This window comes from Equus przewalskii, chromosome 7 (genome assembly GCF_037783145.1).
Source record: "Equus przewalskii isolate Varuska chromosome 7, EquPr2, whole genome shotgun sequence".
Classification (NCBI taxonomy): Eukaryota; Metazoa; Chordata; class Mammalia; order Perissodactyla; family Equidae; genus Equus; species Equus przewalskii.
This window is the reverse complement of record NC_091837.1, coordinates 90494266-90511599: the sequence shown is the minus strand read 5'-3', so window position 1 is coordinate 90511599 and position 17334 is coordinate 90494266. Positions and strand designations below refer to the sequence as shown.

At 35.6% G+C, this 17334-nt stretch overlaps 1 protein-coding gene across 1 annotated transcript in view; it reads right to left on the bottom strand.

The window, feature by feature from the left end:
• Window positions 1-17334, bottom strand: part of C7H18orf63 (chromosome 7 C18orf63 homolog) — a 29946-nt gene that overhangs the window by 4106 nt on the left and 8506 nt on the right. Inside the window, exons 5-13 of the mRNA XM_008536534.2 lie at window positions 14311-14422; window positions 13680-13721; window positions 11489-11565; window positions 10401-10510; window positions 9458-9554; window positions 9258-9343; window positions 7867-8050; window positions 339-1358; window positions 61-150 (exon numbers count right to left, since the gene is read on the bottom strand). Coding sequence (XP_008534756.2) covers window positions 61-150; window positions 339-1358; window positions 7867-8050; window positions 9258-9343; window positions 9458-9554; window positions 10401-10510; window positions 11489-11565; window positions 13680-13721; window positions 14311-14422 — 1818 coding nt within the window. The remainder of the gene's footprint in view (window positions 1-60; window positions 151-338; window positions 1359-7866; window positions 8051-9257; window positions 9344-9457; window positions 9555-10400; window positions 10511-11488; window positions 11566-13679; window positions 13722-14310; window positions 14423-17334) is intronic.

The following is a 17334-nucleotide window of genomic DNA, read 5'->3' as shown; positions in this document are numbered from 1 at the left end:
CAGCAACTGCAATTCTGATAATGTAATGAAAAATAAATAAAAAGATATCACCTAAGTTACCTGGTAAATATTTCCTTCTTTCACATCCATGTTATAAGCTTTAGGAATGATGCGAGATTTCTTTGGTTTTGATTTGTCCAAGTTATGTATCTGTAACCAGATTGAAGAAGCACACTTTGATATAAATTAGCTGTAAATACTTGCCATTGTGTTAGGGTAGATATTCTGTTTCTTAATACGTTTCTAGATGATCTTGGGAAAATCATGTAAATCTTTGTTTAGGGATTTTAAAGGTCTACCATATGATGAATATCCCCAGATTAAAACTGGTTTTTTACCTGGTTCCTAGAAGAACTGGATTGCCTACAATGGATAGTATTGGAATGAGGCTTCTTTGAAGTTTCTGAAGATTCCTGCCATAACTTTCTTTTAGACCTGTGGACTGTTCTGCTCACTACCAGTTGGTGGTCACTTACATCAACTTCTTTAGTTTGATTTCCTGATTGCCGCTGTGGTAGTTGGGGATCTTCCATTTCTGTGCCTGATTCAAAAATGTGTGGTTGTCTTTTCACTTTCAGTGACTTGTGGCCTTTCCCTAAAGTTTGTGTTATATATTTGCTTGTTAAATTTTCTTTTCCATTAACTCGAAAGTCAACAGCACTTTTTATTACACCTAAATTGTTATTTAACATCTGAAATACTGAACTATCAGATAGTTTTTTACCTACATTTAAACTCACAGTCCATTTTCCATCAGAAGGGGGATATTTTGTCATGTTTTCATAGGACTCAGTGTTTTTTTCTTGCAGAGGTCTAGAAGTCTTCTGATTTAAATTTCTAGCATTCATCTGAATGTTACTACTAGTTCTCTTTTTTTTGGTTGCATCTAAAATCAGTTTTTCATCCTGGATCACACTAGTTTTAAGTGAAAACAATTTAGATTCTGTAACAACATGCTGTTTTCTTTTCAGGCTGCCAGGTTCTAAGACATTTTTGTTCATCTGTAACGACTGAGTTTTGAAAACTGGTACGAATTTAGGGGTGCTATTACTGCGGGAGCTAAAATTTGTGTCTTGAGCTTGAGTATTTCCTCTGTTGGGCTTTGGTACTTCCAAACGTACGTGTGGTGTCTTATAAGACAGGGCTTTCTTTCTGCTCTGAACAGATTCTGGTTGGAGGTGCAGAGCTGAGGATGTGCAGGGCTTTGGCTGGCTGACCGAAAGCTCCACCTTGTGGTCCGTGGCTACTGAACATGGTAGAAGACTCTGAGCCAGGGCGGGTCTTGTGGAAGGGGCCTGAGTCAGAGAGGACCTGAACATTTGCTTAGTGGTCAGATTGGGTGGCTTGACTTTATTTTCCTGAAAAGGTAGAGATTAGGAAATTTTTAAAATGTAGTAATATCCTTAATGGAAAAGAAATGATACAAAATATCATCAAAATAAGAATATAAAGTAACACTACAATATATAGAACATATAAAGAAAAACAAATGAGTCTTCGTGAGGAAATGTGTACATCTCTTATGGTATGTAACCTTCTTTAGATACCACCTTTTCAAGATGAAGATATGTTCTAAATTCTATATAAATCCACTATGAAAACTATACACTGAGCTACCCATTGTCCTTCAAACGTGCTCTTGCTGCTGACTTGTTCAGAATGTCTTTCCCTTTTCTCTCCTTTTCTTGCCCCCTTATCTCCCCAAGGATCTGCTATCAGTATTTATTTGTCAGCCCAAAATAGTACAAGGTAGTGCCCTTACTTTCAGTGTGCATGTTCCATCTCCCCAAGTAGATACCAGACTCTTCAAGGGTAGGAACCAAGACATTTATTTTCATATCCTCCACATTCTTAAATCTTTCTCACAGTTACTACAAAATACTTGTTCAAAGAAATTAAATTAATGGAGGAGGTGGTTGCATCTACACTAGGCCTTTAAGAATAATAAGCAGGATCTTGACTACTGGGCAGCGACTGTGTAAATAATTTTGTACTCTCATTTCCTACCAGAGTGCCTGGTACCTGCTAGCAATGCAGCAAGTATTTGTTAAACTGACTTGTTAGGTGCATCAGAGAAACAAGTGTATATAGTCTTTTTTAAAAAGTTGTGGTAACATACACATATAGAACATAAAATTTACCATTTTAGAAATTTTTAAGTATATAATTCAGTGACATTAAGTACATTCCTCATTGTTCTTCTGTTGTGTAACCATCACCACTACGTATTTCCAAAAATTTTTCTTCATCCCAAACAGAAACTTTGTAGTCTTTAAGCAGTTAACTCCATTTCCCTCTCCTTGCAGCCTCCGGTAACCACCATTCTACTTTCTGTGCCTATGAATTTGTCCATTCTTAGTACCTCATATAAGTGGAATCACAATACTATCTGGCCATAGCGCATCCCCAGTGAGTCTTGAGTTGCGATACTGGCCTCGAACAGACCTTCTAAGTGTGCACGTGGCTTTGGATCACCTCCACCTTCCTAATCGCATGCAACCCTAAGCCAGAACTATGTAGAAAAAGGAATTTAGGGAAACAGACTCCCAGTGTTCTGAAGCTGACATAATACAAAGTTATCATAGAGTACAAGAATTCCCCCACCTTGACTATTCTTGGGAGAAGGCGGAAGACCCCATGAAAATCTTGGGTGAGGTTTGGGGTGATACTGAAAATAGAGCTCACTTCTTGTCTGTAGGCTTCTAAAGTTGGAGGCTCACCCGTGTCAGCAGGGCAAGAAGACACCCCTCCTTAATTCCCCATAATTTTCAGAGGGCAAAACAAGGACTGAGCCAGGTTTCCTGACCCTGAGTGAAGGGATACAGAAGCTAACTAAGGAATAAGAGCTGACTGATAACGCCTGGAGATTGCCAGCCTGAGTGGAAAAGTGTGCATCAAGAAGGAGTTGATTTAGCTTGACAGGGCTGCTGTAAAAAATACCAGAAACTGGGTGACTTAAACAACAGAAATGTATTCTCTCAATGTTCTGGAGGCTAGAAGTCTGAAATTAAGGTGCTGGCAGGGTTGGGGCCATGAAGAAAGGATCTATTCCAGACCTCTCTCCTTGACTTGCAGATAACCATCTTCATATTCACATGGCATTATCCTGCCATATGTGTGTGTGTCCAAATTTCCCCTTTTTATAAGAACACTAGTCATACTGGATTTGGGGGTGCATCCTATTCCAGTATGACTTCATCTTAATTATATCTGCAATGGCCCTACTTCAAACAAGGTCACATCCTGAGGTACTATTCAACATATCAATTTTTTTGGGGGGGGGGGCACACAGTTCAACCTGTAACAGGACTTGACAGGTACCTCTGGAGAGACTGAAGAGGGGATGCAGCTGCTCTTCTGAAGATCATCTGTACAAGGCAGCTAGGAGAAAACCTTGAACAGCATCTTTGTCAAGATACCATATGAGCAGACACTACCACCATCAGACCAATCCAAGTCAAGAAGTGAATGCTCCCCGACCCCAATCCCCAGCTATGACTGTGTGATGGACATAGTGGACTGATGTTCAACATCCATTGCACCCTCCTTCTTAGTGCTCTTCTAGAGCCTGGAAATCTAGAATGGACATTTTCTCCTTCACAGGTAGGGTTCAGGATGTGATTTAGGATCAACCGAGCAGAGGCACCCACACAATACTTGGAAGGAAGAAATGAGGTAGAGCCACACTTCCACAGTTTCTGCTGAAAAGCTTACTTATGAACGTCTTTGGTTTTTCGGTTGCAGAGTTAGCAGGAGTCCAAGTGTCCACTCACCAGCTTTGCAAGTGTCCAGAAACAGAGCTTAGGGCACTGATTCTCCTGATGTGGACCATATTTGGCAAGCACACCAAATGCACTTCATCACACACCACTGCCCTCACCCTACACAGACTTTCCCCTGTACATAGATGCTATCACAAGGAGAAGAATGATTCTTAAATTTGAATGAAATTCTACCTCAAAGAGATGCTTTGTCAGAAGTGACTGAGTCATCTTAAAGTGTCTAGATTGAATTTTTTTTCATTTGATGATACAAAAGCATTCAAGAACTAAGTTGAAATCAATTATAGAAAATCAAAGAATAGCCATTTTTTGGACCCTTGGGTTTCATAAACTGTAGTAACTTTTAAGCAACATACCTACTACTTGAGATACCAAAAGAAAAACTCATTCTAGGCAGAGTCATATAATAATAGATAACTTATATTCTGAGATAAAACTTACCTAGAATATGTGCCTGAAATATGTTTATATTCATACCCCCCTTTCATCTTCATCTGTCTCTCAGAAATATACATGAAATGAAAATAATTTCCATGAGTTTGTTTTGCCCCTAGCCTGTCAATGTATTATTTACTCATTCTTTGAATTTCTAAAATATATTAAATAGCCCAAAGGAAGAAACCTCTAGGTTTATATTCAAAATGTATAAAAACACTACAAAAAGGGCCTGTGTAAACAGCAGATGAGATCATAAATAATTCACAGAACTTAAAATACTTAAATGCCAACAATCCAAAGCTTTGTGAAGTTATAACCCAACAAAAACATGCTTTACTACATTATTACGGTTATTCTGCCAGGTGTCACTGGCAAATGTGGCTTGGTTGACTTCAAATTTCTAGAACTTTACATACAATTTATATAACTTTGTACATTAACATAAAATTATAGAGGAAAACTAAAGCTTTAACCTATATTTAAATATGAATGAATATCTAATGGAGATCTAGAATTAAGGTAATGATTAAATGAAACTTGAGGATTGACCAAAATAACTGAGCAAATACATTTTATCTATTAAAATCTGGTTCTGTGCATTGTACCACTTGAGTGTTTCTTGATTAAAGCTGAACCAGAATTCAGTTAAGCTTAGACTTAACCACAGGTTTATAGGAAATACGGAGATTAGAAGAATACGTTAACTTTAAATGACATGACACAACAAGGAAGCAATCATTCAAATCGAGAATATGGGACATTCTCCAGGGCAAATGATCCAGTGTTTCCAGCAAATAACTGGCAAAAATAAAAGGGAAGGGGGTTTGGATTGTTACAGAATAAAAGAGATCTAGGAGATATAACAACCAAACGAAATTATGTGGGTCTTGCTTGGATTCTGATTTAAACAAAACCTCTAAAACAAATCTTTGAGATAAATAAGGAATCACAGTATAAACTGGTACTGGATGATATTAAAGAATTACTGTTAAATAATTTTTTCAAAAGTTCTTATCAGATAGAGATGCATATTAAAGTTTTTACAGATGAAACAAGACCATATCTTGGACTTGTTTTAAAATTCTCCAGTTTATCCTCCACCGAAAAATATGTCAAGGAAGAGCTAGATGATAGGCATATGAGTTTATTATATTAATTTCTTCTTTGTGTCTTTGAGAATTTCCATAAGTTAAAAAAAAAAACCTAGTTTGGCTAAGCACTCCTGCTAATTTAAGTTGGCTGAGTTTTATTAAGTAGCCTGATCAATTTATTTTTCACTTTTTAAACTTATGCTTTTAACACTGCATGAATCTTAGAGCTAACATGTGGTGTAGCAAAAACAGGAACTAACATTTACTGAGAGCTCACTGAGTACAAGGAACTGTTCCAGGTATTACCTAGTCCTAAAACAAAATCCAAAAAACCCTGTCAAGTACTGCAAAGGACATGGCGATGTGCTGCCCAGACCCCTTCAAGGAAGGGCTGTTGGTCCCGCCGCCCCAGGACATGCCTGTCTCTCTGTGGCCCAAATCCACGGCAGATGGAGGAAGGGGTATAAGGCCTGCCTATTCTGGCCACTGTAGAACCACCGTGATGGGTCATTTTAGCCTCAGAGCTCCACAGGGGGTTGACCATGACTATCTGGCACCTGCTTTGCTTTTGACTTCTCCCTTCACCCAAACTTCTTTCCTATCCTTCACTAGCGTTGCTTTCAAGGGCAGACCCCAACAAACATCACGTGCACTGGACTCCAGAGTTGGCCTCCTAGAGAGCCCAATTTGTGACAAGTGCTGTTATTAACACCACTCCCATGCCCCATTGTATAACTGAGGATGCAGAGGCACAGGGAGATCAAATAACCTGCCTAAATAAATTCTGCTAGAAAGAAATCCTTACTAGGAATGTGCAGTAAGGGTTTCTAGAACCAGAACTCCTAACCACAGATCTACACTTTTTCTAATTTCAGAACTCAGAATCTGACTCCTGGGTTTCAGTTTTAATTCTGCAATGTATTTAACTGTGCGGCTTTGGTTAAATTACTTGGATGTTTTGAGCCTCAGTTTCCTCTTATGTAAAATTGGGAAAACAATTCTTCATCTCAAAGAGTCTGTTTTGATGATTGAAGGAGATAACACACAAAAAAGCAGCTGGCACACAGAAGGCGCTCAATAAAACTGAGCAGGATAAATTCTTATTGTCACGGTTCCAATCATCAGCAGCAATATAAAGACCAGAATTTCCAATTAAGTGTTATCTTACATTTAAGAAGCAAATTTTCACATGTATATTGTCCAGATTCACTATTTCATAAACAGACATGGGCTGGAAATATTAAGTATTCAATAAATATACTCAATAAAAATGCATGATATAATCACATTTCTTCTTCTAAATTCCTCAGATTTGAACTTGGCCAGAAACTAAACTTTTAAAAATGTTATGTCTGGGCAAAATTTTAAGGTTCATTATCACACTGATGTCAACTGCTATTTGTCCACCTACACTGCCTTCTAAGGAAATAACCCTGCCTATAGCCCCTAATGTCTAGGCTCTCATGTTTTTATGCCATTTATATGAGGTGTTGGCCCCTGTGACCCAAGGATATCAAATCCACATGCTGCTAGTGACAGATTATGCGACCTGGCCTACAAAGATGAATGGGCCTATCAGATATTGGCTCTGGTGAATTTTAGTTGAGGATTATATAGAGAATGAATCAAGCAGCATGGCAGCAAAAGTTGAAAAAATGCCATTAGGCACAGTGCTTGAGCCACAGCAAGTCAACATCATGTGAAAGTCTAAATCATTGGAGCAGTGGAAACTACAATAAACTGAGGAGACTAGTAAGTCAAGAAAAGAGAGTGAGCAGACACAGAAGTATTCATATAACTCATATTATATTCAAACTATTCAAACTTTTGACTGTCCTTTTGACGAAAACACAATTGTCATTTAAAAGAAAGATCATTGTTGAAAAATTTAAATTAAATTTCCTTAGATTTATTCTTTAAAACTTTCCTTTTAATTTTGTTTTCTTTTGACAAAGAAATCTTATTCTAGTGAATGTGAAGATAGGCCACCATATTTTCTTCATTAATATTGCTTAACTGCTACTTCTTTTTCATAAATAAGATTTCACTTAGCATATCATCTTACAAGGAAAATGGTATTGAATTAACTCAATTTCTATAAATGGAATTATTCAAAGGCTTTTTCAATCAATCAGACTCAAATGAAGTGACAGAAGTTCAAAGTAAACTTAGATTTCTATGAGGCAATGTTTCCAAACTATCCTATAAGATCATTAATTCATTGAAGAAACATTTAATGATACACCTATTATGTACCAGGCACTCAGGATAAGAAGATGAGTATGATTTCTGCCCTTTAGGAGCTCATGCTAAATTAGAAAAACAGCCCAGCAAACAACTACTACTATAATGCCACACTGAATACAATAACAACAACAAATGGCAGTGACAAAGAGATAAGTATAAGAATAACAAACAGTATTAGGAGGATACTGAACTGACAGAAAAGAATTATAGCACAATGGAGTAGGTAGTCCATCAGAGAAGGCAAGAGGTCCAAGTAAGGTAGGTGCACAGCACGTTTGCAGAACTCATTAAGACATGAAAACTCTTACCTGTACATGAGGTTTAGTTAGTTCTTGTGTGTAGTAGCATGGTTTAGTTGTCATCTTTATGGGAAATCCACATATATGGGGCAGTTTAGATTTTAAATCTGAAAGAAAACTTTTCAACACACCTTCCAAATCTACCCTAGGAAAGAACTGTATGGGCTGACTTCTGATGCAACTGAGAGGGTATTTGAACAACGTTAAAGAACAATGGAACAGTTTTCATACATAAGAGATAGAAATTTTTATGGAACTAAAAAAGTATTAAAATAGAAACTGTTAAAAAGGCACATTTAACTAAATCCTATCTTACATATTGCTTATTCCCTATTACCCAAAGCTAAAAAGCATGTATTTTCACAGGGATCTTAATTTCTTCTATTTTAACACTCACAATCAAGACAACTCATTGTACCCTCATTATATGGCTCTTCATATAGACTGGCAAACTAAGATACTCCAAAAGTCATTTATAAGAAAGACGCTATGACCTTTAGAAATTATAGAAATAAACGTTTACAGTCAACAATAAACAGGTTGCATCTCCAAAAACAGGAAAAATTCAGTGCAGAGAAACAACACACATAGACTGTATTCACATTCCAAAGGCAGTTCTTTGAGAAAAGCAGTTGCTTTTCTGATGAAAAATACTCTGCAGACGTGGAACAATGTCTTTGCATCTAATGAAAGGCAGTTATTGAGGTCTGACAACTTCAACTTTACATTAAGATTTGGGTTAGGAAACATAGAATTCAGAAATAGTACATTATGGCTCTTCCTTCCTCCATTTTGAAACTCTAGCTCGTCAGAACAAAAAGAGACAGGAAAGGTGCAATCAGTACTAATTAAGCTCAAGAGTTTCACCCGAGCACTTGTGTGCTTTTTCGTGTTTAGATTTTTTTAAATAATGTTAACAAAGATATTTTATTAAATCAATAGGGTGCATTAAGTATAAGTCAAATCCTCTAAACTTGGCCTGTAAAATTAAATAAGTTTTCAAAAAGAAAAATCTCTGTTAAACAACTAATTCTTTTAATTCCACTCTTTCAATAATATCCAAAATGCCACCAGAGGGAGCCCTTGGCTAAGCACCATCTTAGGATTATTTTCTTACTACTAGGAATCATGTAAACTTTTTTCCTACCTAAAGTTCCTTTTGCTGTCTAAATTGTTGCAATAGCGTTTAAGGAAAAAAAAATATCATTAAGCTCATCGTCAAATAAAAATAGGAAAACACCAAGAAAGACAAAAACCACTCATGCAGATAAAAAGAAGTAGGGGGAAAGTGGATTCACGTGGACATAGAGAAGGCTGAAAATGATGACATCAGGGCAGGAGCAAGACTGGATCATAAGGTGGGCAGAGAGCATCTGTTACAGGTGGTGTGTAAAGGATATGTGAAGATCCTTCTTCCTATCATTTTGAAGTAGATGCTGCAGTATATTTTAATATTTCCACAATCTTCTGGAAGTTTATAGCCATACTAAAAATTAAGAACAAAGCTGAAATTCTCTTGGGACAAAGCTAAACTTAGGTTAAATTACAAGAAGCAATATCAATTAACTTATCTAACAGAATACATATTTCTATTCCTTACCAGATCCTCCCAGTGCATCTGGAAATCTTCATATGATTGAAAAGGACAGTCAGGAGGTGTGGTGTGAAGAATACTTATTATCTGTCCCATTTTCATACTATGGAAAATAACAGTTGGTAAAATACTATGAGCCAATGCTTAGATACAGTTTAAGTTAATTATACAATTTAGAAAGTGTTCAAAAACATTTAGAAACTATCTACACATAAGCAATAAACTAATCATTTGTTTCCAGTTCCAAATACACATTGTATTAAATCTTAACAACTAGAATTGTTAGGAAAAACTAAACTGGATTGATGCAATGTGTTAGTTATAAACAGAAAATAATGACTAATAAAATGTTGCCACACAGAGGTATGCGTGGTAATTGTTAGACTTTAGAGAAAAGGCTATTAAGAGTTGAACGAATCACAGTCAAATCTATATTCCCTACCTACCTCTTCCCTGCTTCAATGATTAAATTAGTATGCATATGCTGCTAGTTAATTAAAGTTCTTTTTCCTAAGCAGGTTAAAATTTCATCTCAGTAGTACTATTTATATTAAAAAGGAGCCATTATTTTTTCCTGAAGATAGTACAAACTTAAAACTCAGCTCATATCAAACGATAATGCATCATTAATTATATGTACAAGTTTATAAAGTTTTATTGATACTATTATAATAGTTGTAATTTCATAGTGAAATAGCTAGAAATTTTTTTAAAGCTAGATCTAATAAAAATGAAAATGTATAATAAAATTATTTTAGCAATTTGATAAAGGAAATTGAAGGCTTTTGTGAGTATAACAATATTGTTTTAATACTTTTTATAAGTTAAAATTCAGCTTCAAAAATTCACGAAAATAATTTATACTTTTGCACATACCAACGTTGAGGCAAAATCAGAGAAAACTACTATTTCTTGACTCTACCCTAGATTCTACAAATTGCAGTCTCACCTTGGCAAAACATAGCACCAGTTGTTTAAAATTGAACGTCCCTCAATGACGGCGTTCTTCTTAGTATCAAAATCCTTTATAATACTCTGAGAAATGTCAAATTCTCTTAGCTTTTAATAGAAATAAGATTTTTATGCATAAGTCCTCAAAAGAATTTGGCAAACAAAAAGAAACAGTAAAAAACACATATTTCTTACACACACCCCCACAGAGACGGTTATAAAGTAGTTTAAAGGCTTAAATTATATTAGATCATGCATAACCACTTTAAACAATATAATCAATGTTTCAGTTCACCCTATTTCTCCTCTATACAGTATATCAAGTATTTCATGCTTCCCCTCTTATCTTCTAAACCAAAAGTCCTATTTTATACTTATTTTAATTGGTTTTCAGTTTCTTTGTTTATGTTGATTTATAGGAAGTTGAACGCCTTCCAAAGGAAGGTATTTACATTTTGTAAGAATAACATCTTAACCAAATTTTTTTAATTTTTTTTTTTCCCGGGAGGACGCATTAGGGAGTTATAACTCTATTTGGTCTTTTGGAGGGAAGAGAACCAAGCTGATAGCCCCACTCTCCTTTTGTAAGCCTCTTCCATCTCCTGGAATGCTTTTTCCTCTGGTCCCCAGGTGCCCTATGTGTAGGGTATTTAAGCTCGTAGATAGCCAACAACAATTTACCACTTACAGTTCTCTCACCCTGCGAAATACTCCTGTGGGACATTTTCTTATAGTGAGTCAAAGATATAGAGGGACCTCAGTGAGGTGAAAACAAAGTACTAACGGGTGAGAAAACACTGTATTAAGATTAGAGAGAATGGCTCATAATCCCTTGCCCTCTTTTTACATCTTTTGGGAAAGGATTAATATGATCAGATCTGTATTAAACTGACAGAATGATGTTTTCTTTGGGTAAACAGATTTAGAACAGTATCAATATATCAAGCATTTAATAATATGGATTTTGATTAAAAAAACTTTATCACTCTTGGTTAAAAATTAAACCCTACTAGCATGTTAGTAATAATAATAAATATATTAAGTGAACATAATAAAGCTAATTATAGAGATCAAAATATGTGGTACCTTAGGTGGTGGCAGTCTGATTGTGTAAGCTTCTATACTTAGACAAACTTGAGTTTCTGTTACATTGATGTCTAGTACTGAAAATAAAATATTTCACTGAACTTTCTGGAATTATTAATCCATCCTATCAAATTAAGTACTTTAGTAACAAAAGAAATTACTTTAATTTATTCAAGTTAGAAACTGTTAAGAATGGATTTTTTTTCCACACATGGTAAAATTCAAATCATCACCATACAATATTTGACAATCTGCAGATGAGACATCAAAAAGAAGACAAAGGTAAGAAACAACACAGATATGTGGGTGTGTATGTGTGGGGGGGTGGGGCGTCACAAGGAACGCTTACAGTAAGAAAAACAAGTCATCCCACAGTTGAGAGGAAAACTCAACAAATACCTTTTACAAGTCTGATATCTATTATATGTAAAAAATGGAGACTATCTTCTTCTTAAATCAGGAGAGGTACCATCCCATACTTCTGACTTCAGTAGTCTTTTACTAACAAATGCCCTCAAATACACTGGCACATATATTACAGATCACAGAGCTGCAAGTCTTCTCCCTTGCTTTCTCATAATTAAAATTATTTATACAAGTAATATAGTGGTTATCTTGGGAAGGCGTAGTACCTGGAAGAAAGCATGAGGGGGCTCCTGGGCTACTGGTAATGTTCTGTTTCTTAATCTCAGGACTGGTTGTAAGGATGTGTTTAGCTTGTGAATATTCAATGAGCTATATACTTACGGTTTGTCAGTTTTGCTATAGAACATCACATTCAGTAAAACTAAAAGAAAAAATTCTAACAGAGGAGTGAAGAATTTTGCTCTTCCAAACTTTTATCTTTAATATCCTACAGCTGTGTCTCCTCATAGTATTTGGGGATGGAACTAAATTTAGGTAATGAACCCATTCTTCCAGAGCTAGAGCACACAGTGACTGCCACTGTCCAACTTAAACATAAAACTAGCCCAAACAGGGCAAAGAGGCTTCAGCTTGAAAGTCGACTCAGACCGAATAGCTGTGGATTACGGATGCTAGCCTAGGATTTAAGGCTATGCCCAAATGGTGGTGAAAGCACCATGTCTGATTAATAATGTTTACTCAGGCTCAGAAATTTCACCTAGCAGCTATCTCTGGACTACTGTTTAGGAACATGTCTACCTGCAATACAGTCATGCATGCCAGTGAATGAATTATATTAGAATATATTGTAAACTGTGTATTTTAGGTCATCTGTCTCTCTTTAGAAAATCTTTTCTTTTTTTTAAGGAGAAAAAGAATCATGTTCTTACAAGAAATAAAGCTTTTATTTACAACAGTACTAAAGAATGTTTTTCTTTTTAAAATTTTTTTTATTGAGGTTATACTGGCTTATAATATTGTGTAAATGTCAAGTGTGCATTACTATATTTCAGTTTCTGTGTAGACTGCCTTGTGTTCACTACCAATAGTCTAGTTTTTATGTGCCACCATACATATGTGCCTCTTTACCTCTTTCACCCTCCCCCACCCCCTTCCCCTCTGGGAACCCCCAATCTGTTCAATTTCCAACATACATAAAGAACTCATACAACTCAAGAACAAAAAAATGAACAACCTGATCAAAAAACAGGCAAAGGATATGAATAGATATTTTCCCAAAGAAGATATACAGATGGCCAACAAGCATATAAAAAGATGTTCAACATCATCAATCATTTGGGAAATGCAAATCAAAACTACAATAAGTTATCACCTCACACCCATCAGAATGACTATAATTAATAAGACGAGAAATGACAAGTGTTGGAGAGGATGTGGAGAAAAGAATTTTTGATGATATGATTCTGGAAACTATACACTATAAGTTTCCAATGTATAAACTTATACATTATAACGTATAAACTTATAATGTATAAACATTATAGCCTATGTTTGAATTAAACTCCTTCATAGTTATATTTTTAAGTAGAGAAATTACAAATATAGCTTTCATTCCAATTAGAAGAAGTGAATTTTTTCTCATATAGGTAGAATATATATTTTAAACCAGAGGTGATTTCCCAGGTGAAACTGTGATTATAATAATATCTGATTAAATTCTGATATAACCCAGTCATCAAAATTATAAGCCCACAATCTGTAACATTGTTTTTTTAACAACTGTTAATGATATTGTTTTATTTACTGACAATGCATTTTTACTTACCAACAGCACTTTGCTTTCCCATCTGAGAAAGAAATTCTCTTCCTTAAAAAATTCATAGAATATGCCATATTATTGTAACTAATAAATCATGCTTGATATATAACTTTTTATGTGAAATTACCAAAGCTAAGGAAAATGCTTTAAAATGCAATTTTACACAAAGGAATATCTGATGCCAGCTCAGAGAAAAAAACACAATCACTCAAAAAGTATGCCTTCAATTAAAAGTACAGAAATACTCAATGCTTCCCTCAAATATTTATTTCCTGGTATGAAACACTTAGAAAATGGTCAGACCTCAACACAAAATGCAAAATAGCCTTTTGGTTCCAACAATATTAGTAATTTGTGTTCATTTTATTATAATTCTCTATGCTTACATTTATTCCTTTCTAGCCATCAAGTATTGTATAATAAAAATCTTTCTTTAAAGAAACCTCAGCAGGCCTCTGGACATAATCCCAAAATAAGGAGACGGCATTTATGTTGTGGGCTTGCTTGAGAATGCTTGGTTGGGCTATGCTTTAAAAACTATTTCCTAAAAATAACATATCTTGCAATTAAAAACAGATGCACATAATAGAAGTAACCTAGCTCAGAAAGCCCCAAAGACTAAAAGAGATAAAGTCACCTTGCACCAAGAGATGGCCAGTTTTATTCCAGGCTGGAGCAAGTCTAGCTGTGAGTGAATATGAAAGGCAGTTTTGAAGAATTACAGGAATTACTCTTTGTGGAGCTTCCACCTAAAAACATTAAAGGGCAAAATGTGGGCAAATTTACAACAATTGGTATGTCCCTATAAATTCAGAGAAAATGTCTGTGTGTTTAGATTACCAGCCAACAAACTGGGCTGTTGTGGATATAAGTTATAGTCACCACTATAGCCAATCCTATCTGGTTCTAAAGTTAGAGAGGTGTTAAACTATATTCACTTTGAAACCATGACTACTATCATGCTATAATGGCCAAATTCTACCTACTTATCCTGGCCCAATAAGCCTAAGCTTTTAGAGTTTCCATGCTAAAATCTTAAACTTTACTTTGTATTCTGCTCTACAAAGAGGAAACCAGACCAGAACTATATTGTAATCTTTTTCATTATTGTTCACTCTAGCTCAACATCAGAAAACAATTAAATACTTACATGGCACACAAGCAACCAGCAGAGTATCTTGTAAAAAATTCTTAAAAATCAGGACTTTCACTTGTGATATAAGAAGGAACAGAATCTAGATTTATCCTCCTACTTGAAATAACTAAAAAACTGGGCAAGTTATATGAAATGATGGTTCACAAGATGTTGGGCATCAAGCAACAAAGAAGAGCAATTCCTAAGGAAACCTATAATTACCCAATCATATTGATTAAGGAGGGTTTCCAGGCTGTGGTACAGGGAGGGGGAATCCTGGAAGAGCCAGTGGGATCCTTGGGTTGAGGAGACAGAGCTGAGAGTCCAGGGAGGCCACAGAAGCTAGATATTTTGGGGCAAAGTATTGGAGAGGAGAGAGCTGTACAGAGACCAAACTCAGATCAGCAAACTCAGATCTTGAGTATTCAGCTGAGTATGGATTAGCACTTGCATATGAGGAAACTACCCAGGACTGGGGAAAGAACCAAGGCTGTTTGCTATACACACATCCTTGAAAATATAGTCCAGAAGAAAACACTGCCAATTGCCTCTGCCAGCGAGACACACAGAAAAGTGAGAGAGCGAAGAACTGCCTCCCAATATTATCTACCCCCTGTATTTGAACCATTTTGACTTCTGGTGAATTTTCCCAGGATGCAAGCAATTAATCTGTTGGCAGAGGATGGGACTAGATCTGTTCAATTTGTCTTATAGAGAATTTAATTAAGGTTACTATCAATAGGACTCTAAGCAGGAGGATGAGGCCAACCTGAAATGTTGACCTCAAACATACCTCCAGGGTCCCAGACCCAACCAGCTGAACAAATCTCAAAAACTATCAGGATCTGCCTTAGAAAGCCAAATTGCTTTCTCTTTTATTCTGTATTGATTTTTCCCATAGCTTGAGGTATTAACCCAGATACAGCAGGAAGTATCAGCACACACTCAGCCTTGGCATACAAGGAAGAAGTCTGGGGCAAGCAATTCTATCATCCATAACCATCCTGATTGGTGACTTGGATGCCTTCCAGGACAAAGATGGTGTCATTGATCACTTCAGCTAATGTCAGGGACAAATTCTGTACCATATTTTCTCAATAACTGATACAACAGGTAGACAGAAAATAAGCGAGAATATAGTAGCTTAACGATACTATCAACCAATGTGACTTGATTAATATTTCGAGACTATTAACACAACAGCAGCAGAATACACACACTCCTCAACTGGACAAGGGACATTTACTAAGATACACCATATTCTGGGCCATAAAACAAGTCTCAGTAAATTTTAAAAGATTCAAGTTATACAAAACATGTTCTCTTAACAATTAAATTAGAAAGCAAAGACAGAAAGATTCCTGGAAAATCCTCAAATATGTGGTAACCACATAACACACTTCTAACTAACTCATAGATCAAAGAAGAAATCAAAGGGGAATTAGAAAGTATTCTGAACTGAGGAAAATCAAAACAAAACATATACTTTGGAGGAAATTTATAGTACTAAATGTCTCTATATTAGACAAGAAGAAAGTTCTCAAATCAGTGGCCTCAATTTCCACCTTAAGAAACTACATAAAGAAAAGCAAACAAAACCCAAAATAAGCCTAAGAAGGGAAATAATAAAGACCCAAATGAAACTCAATAAAATACAAAACAGTAAAACAACAGAGAAAATCAATGAAACCATAAGCTTGTTCTCTGAGACAAGTAAGATTGCTAAGCCTGTAACACGACTGATCTGGGAGGAAAACAAAAGATACGATACACATTACCAATATCAGGAATGAGAGAGGTGACATAACTACAGATTCTACAGCAAAAGAAAACAGGGGAATATGGTAAGTAACTTTATGCCAATAAATTTTATAACTCAGATAAAGTGGACATATTCCTTGAAATAGATAACGTGAATAGCTCTACTACATATTAAAGAAATTAAAATTGTAGTTAAAAACCTTCCCACATGAAAAATTCCATCCCAGATAATTTGATGGGTGAATTTTACCAAAAATTTATGGAAGAAGTAATAAAAATTCTACACAAACGTCAAAAACTTGAAAAGGAGAGAATTTTTTCCGACTAGAAGATTTCTGACGGCAAGGAGTTTACGTGGTTCATAGCTTTATATTCAGAAACAAATAGTATGCTCAGTGTATCACAGATATTCAATAAACATCTGCTATGATTACTATTACACAGAAAGTATCCATATAAAAAAAGCTCAGCATAATCATGAAGGCTCAACAAGGCAGAAAAGCAAGTCAGATTGGAAGAAAGTTCACGAATAACAAAGAATTCAGGATCTGGAAGTCTGGTGAAGGGGTCAAAACAAGTTTATTTAGTAGGAATGAGGAACTGGGATAAGAGAAAAAAGGGTAATATTATAAATAAAAAGATTTTAAACATTTTTGACATGGGACACCCTGCAGTAATAAAGTCAAAGGTGTGAATTATAAGACTAGAAGAAAGACCACAAAGTAAGCGTTTTCATTAGAATATGAGGATAAGGGGTGATATGTT